Below are 5,227 nucleotides of genomic sequence, written 5' to 3'. Positions count from 1 at the left end.
CTTTGGTAACGATCTCCTTTATTTAAAGAAGTGATATGATCGTATATTTTCGTGTTTATCTTCTTTTCCCCAGGCTATGTGATATCCTATGTGACCTTTAAGCCTACCTAGGGTGAGGCTTTATTCTGGGTGACGGTGGGTACACCATCATATTTGATAAAAGATAAATAAAGTATCTTACATAAATGGGAGAAAGGAAGATTTTTAAAGGCATTGTTTTCGTCACGTGTTGGTCTTTATGGAAGGCGAAGAACGACAAGGTTTTTAACAAGATTAGTTTTTGTAGTGATAAGGTGTTTTTAGATATTAAAGCACTAAGTTTCTTGTGGTACAAAAGTAGATTGAAAATCAGATTTATTTCTTGGGAAAATTGGAACGGTTTTAATGTAATCTAATCCTCTTGGTTTTCTCTTGTAATTAGACTATTCCGTTATTGCAGAATAGTAAATATGTTAATGACATATACTTTTCAAAAAAAACATAAATGGTAACTTTAACTATTTAAGTATTTTTGGAAAAAAAAGAAAGTTTATGACTAATATACATTGAAAGAAGAGAACTGGTTTATTATACAAGTAAACATATAACTATACTCATTACACTGAGTATTCGTTTATATTTTTAGTTATGTTTTTTTATATTGTAGGCGAAGCTAAGGCAAGTAGAAACAGAAATGTTGATTAGAAGATCTACGTGCAAAAATTTTCGTTTGAGGTAGTAACCATTTAGAATATACTTTTAACTACGGGGGTTAGACATCTTTTGTTATGTGCCCTTGATACTGCTCCTTGTGCTTAACATGTCATTTTCTTGACCATCAAAAAAATCCGTTGGCTAGATTTGACACCACTTAATGTTTAAAAGCTTAGTTATGTAATGTTTGATATTTAGAAGCGTTTGGTATAAAAATGTTTTAGTTAAAATTTATATAAAGCTGTTGTTTTGTCTGATCATAGAAAGATCAACTTATTGTTCTATATGCATTAAATTTACCTTATGATACATGTAACTAATTGTCACATTTATACAATATAGTCATGAGTTTTAAGCAATCGAATTAAAGTCATAAATTAAGTGCACCTGCTGTACAAAACGTACGTGGGTCGTGGGTGTCAAAATAGAGTTTATGGTGTTTTGTTTTATCACTGTTAGTATGTTTTATATAATCCATATACTGATATACAAACACATTTTTATTATATACAATAATAAATGCATCAAACAATTATATTATACGAATATTTAATTGTTGTGTATGATAAAAGTGTATTTTGTATGGATCATTTTCCTTTATTTTTATATAGCTTTTATAGTATATATTTTTAAAAGGTTTTTTTATGTTCTTTTCGTCATTCAATATTGGAAACTTGGAATGTTATACAATAAGAGAAAGTTTATAAAATGGATAGAATTAAACTCATATGATTTTTTATTCGTTTACAAGAATCGTTGCATTATTATATAGTTGTAGTTTATAATTGTATGATGCAACAATGTAGATGGATAAAAACTTTTTAAATACAGTCCACGTAAGCATGAAATTGTTTCTATGTGCCACATTATTGATCTCCTAAAGTTATCGTCACACGATCCATGTTAGAATTTTTTTGGAGTTTGTTATAATGGGCAGCGATGGAAGATGTTGGATAAAGATGAAAGGGATGGAGGATGTGTTCATGAATGAATCTACCCATATTGAATTCTTGATATGATTGAATTTTGTAACAAAGGCCCCAAAAAAGGACCATAATTTTGCCATATGCCTGGAAATGGCTCTCTCATCAAGAAGATTGGTCAATGGTCAACAATCTTTCTCAGTCTCTCTGTATATGTACAAGTGACCTGCCTAAAATCTCACAAAATCCATGCTAAAGATTCAATTTTGTTTCTTAGGGGTAGCATTATAGACGAGTGATCAGTGCGGCACCACGACGGAATACCGTTGTCAACGCCTGACCACGCGTGGCGGGGTGAAAACGAGTGGTCACACCACGCGGTCCACCACTCCATTTTCGTTGGTTGGTTTGCATGCAACGGCTAGTTAACGGCTAATTTTATTTTTTTATTATTATTTTTTTAATACTTTATTACTTATATATACATATAACTCACAACATAAAAAACACACACACTACAACTACAAAACAAACACACCACATTCACTTTCTCTTTCAAAAAACACACTACAACTCAAACATACACACACTAAAAAAAATGCAAAAACATATTGGTTCCACCACAATCATCGACGAACCGTTCGAATGGTCAGACGATAGTAGTTTAGAGGTGTTTGCGAATGCCATTGAGTCCGAAGAAGCCGAAAGTTCCACGGCGCGCTCACGGGCGAAACGTAAAGTCGTGAACCGCAACCGTTGGACTGCTTCAGAAAGGTTACACCGCGACTACTTTTGTGAAGAACCGAAATACGACGATGATTTTTTTGAAGATAGGTATCGTATGCCTAAAAGACTTTTTTTAAAGATCGTGCGTGATCTTGAGTCGAGATACGCGTATTTTCAGGACTCGTATGATGCTCGGTTGGCCAAGAGTTTTACACCGATAGAGAAGTGCACATCTGTTATCCGAAAACTTGCAACCGGTAATCCTCCTGATGAGTAAGACGAGTATTTAGAGATGGCCGGGAGAACATCACGTGAATGTCTTCAGTTTTATGTGACGCTATCGTTGACACTTACACGACCGAATATCTGCGTAAACCAACAACACATGATCTCCAGCGTTTGTTTGAAGCACACAAAGAAAGGCATCACTTGCCTGGAATGATCGGTAGTCTAGATTGTACACATCTTGTTTAGAAGATCTGTCCGATGGAGTGGAGGGGTCAATACAAAAGGGGTGATCATGAATACCCCACTATTATGTTGGAAGCAACGGCGTCTTAGGATTTATGGATATGGCACGCCTTTTTTGGTCCTCCGGGTGCTTTAAACGACATCAATGTGCTACAACAATCTACCTTGTTCCTCCCCGAGCGTATGAGCACTGCTCCTTACGTTCCATTCAGTGTAAATGGGCGTACTTATAGACGTGGCTACTATCTAGTCGATGACATATATCTTACATGGTCTACGTTTGTTAAAGCGTACAAATACCCTACCGACCTGAAAGAAAAAATGTTTAAAACAGCACAAGAGGCGGCTCGCAAAGATATTGAACGGGCATTTGGTGTTCTAAAAGGAAAATGGCATATCATTGATCGATCGTTTGGACAACGGTCACTAGGAACAATAAGGAACTTGGTGTATGCGTGTGTGATTCTGCACAACATGATCATTCAGGATAGTGGTCGTGCGATTTGCCCAGTTCATATAGGAGATCCAGTTGTCCGCCCAAATAGTTATCGGGACGCCTTACCGGAGATACAGGACGAGGAGACACATTTCCGTCTCCGGTATGATCTGACAGAGCATCTAGCGGGTCTAAACTTACCACACCTCCAGCCGAATGATGATGAGGAGTAGTCATATTTCTATTATTTATGTTATATCTTTTAAGTATTTCTAGTAGTTTTTTTTTTTTTAAGGTTTCCAAGAATTATTTATGTAATGTTTATGTATTTCAATATTTTTAGTTTAATGAAAATTAATGTTTAAATAAAATGAAAATTGTAAAATGAGTGGTGAAGTGAGTGGTCGGATGCCAATGAAATTTGGATGAGTGGTGAGTGAGTGGAGTTGAGGTGGCAGCTGTGATTGGTTAGAAATGAGTGGTGAGAAAAATGATGAAAGGTGGGTTGCCAATCCTCTAACAAATCTATTTTGTTAAAGAGATGGATCTGTATATGAATTTTTTTACCGCATAGATTATTATATAATTCATCCAACACTATCAAAGACGAGCCTCGCCAAACTACCTTCACTCAATGTATCTATCACTTTTTGTAATCATGTTGTAAAAAATATAAATAAAATACTCGTCATTGTAACTAATACTAAACTTTTAAAAGATTCCCCTAACATAGATAGACGTATTTATCCAACGAACTAGGGAATGAAAACCACCGAAAGTACCAAAAACATCTAAAATTAGTCAAAAGGTCATAAAGTCACTAAAAATCGTAACAATTCCGTCCTTATTATAATTTTGGATTGCTACAAGGCTAGGGTTGCAAAATTTGTACCATCGGTCACTTACAATCCTAGTTTTGCTACTGAAAGCCTACTAACTCTTAATACGTACCTTAACTCTTAATACGTACCTTACACATTGTTCGATTTCAATGTATAATGAGTCATATGTTTGCGCAACGCGACGACGATGGTGATAGCGGTGCGGGGTGGTGATGGCAACACGGTGGCGAAGGGTGGCGACGGCAGTGACTGTGGTGGGGGCAACAATAGTGGTAAATGTAAAGGTAATCGATGTTAAAAGAGTTAGTGTGGTTATTTTAAGGATTGCGAGAGTTATGTTTTAAATTATTTATTAACGTTATTATAAGTATATTAGGTGAGGATGTTTAAATTAATCAATAAAGAAGAGAGATGCCAATGAGGTTAGTGGTCCATTGGTAAGGTCTTTGAATTTAAGGGGATCCACCTGGGTTCAAGTCTCACTTCCCACATTTGTGGAGGTAGATTAATAGGGATTTTTCGAGAATTCTGAATTCATCTCAGACATGCGTGTAATTTAAAAGTAGAAATAGATTAGAATGTCGTTTTAAAAAAATAAAGAAGAGAGATATTTTTAATAGTTTAAAGTTGTCATTTGAGTTTTAAAAAAGGATTCTCTTACTATAGAAGTATAAAGATTTTTAATTTTGTGTGAATACTTAAAATTACTATAGTACTATTTATTATATTAAGTATATTATAACTTACATATGAGTACCAATGAATGACCAGTTAGAATACTACACAAATGCTGGCAGTTCAACTAAAACTACGAGAAGCGTAAAAAATGAGCCATATCGAATAAAAAGAGTTCTGGGGTTTTTTTTAATAAATTACTCCAACTATTTAGAAACTAAAAAAAAAGGTAAAAGAGGTATGGGTTAAACCCAGTCTCCAAGGAAACATTTGTCAAAATGTTAGCGGGTCAAGTTAATGTCTGACATGACAAAATAGTAAAATGGCAGGGATAAGTTATTTTTCATAGTATTAGGTTTTACCCAATGTGTTTTTTTTAATGGGGTGTTCAAGTGCGAATCATGTTTGTTGTGAGCAGTGACGCCACCAGATGGAGGTAAAGGGGGGCAAATATCCTTTAT

At 35.0% G+C, this 5,227-nt stretch overlaps 1 protein-coding gene across 1 annotated transcript; it reads left to right on the top strand.

Moving 5' to 3' along the window:
* The first annotated feature begins 2,996 nt into the window (after window positions 1-2,996).
* Window positions 2,997-3,482, top strand: LOC122592115. The gene has a single exon (XM_043764325.1). It carries the CDS (start codon window positions 2,997-2,999, stop codon window positions 3,480-3,482), a length of 486 nt encoding a protein of 161 aa, XP_043620260.1.
* Window positions 3,483-5,227: the final 1,745 nt, after the last annotated feature.

The sequence above is a fragment of the Erigeron canadensis genome, chromosome 3 (assembly GCF_010389155.1).
Source record: "Erigeron canadensis isolate Cc75 chromosome 3, C_canadensis_v1, whole genome shotgun sequence".
NCBI classification, from domain to species: domain Eukaryota; kingdom Viridiplantae; phylum Streptophyta; class Magnoliopsida; order Asterales; family Asteraceae; genus Erigeron; species Erigeron canadensis.
Note: the sequence above shows the minus strand (reverse complement) of the source record. Positions and strands in the feature narration are given on the sequence as shown.

Excerpts from the sequence above, each read along its gene's own strand:
- LOC122592115 (XM_043764325.1), top strand. The coding sequence starts at position 2,997 with ATGAGCACTGCTCCTTACGTTCCATTCAGTGTAAATGGGCGTACTTAT.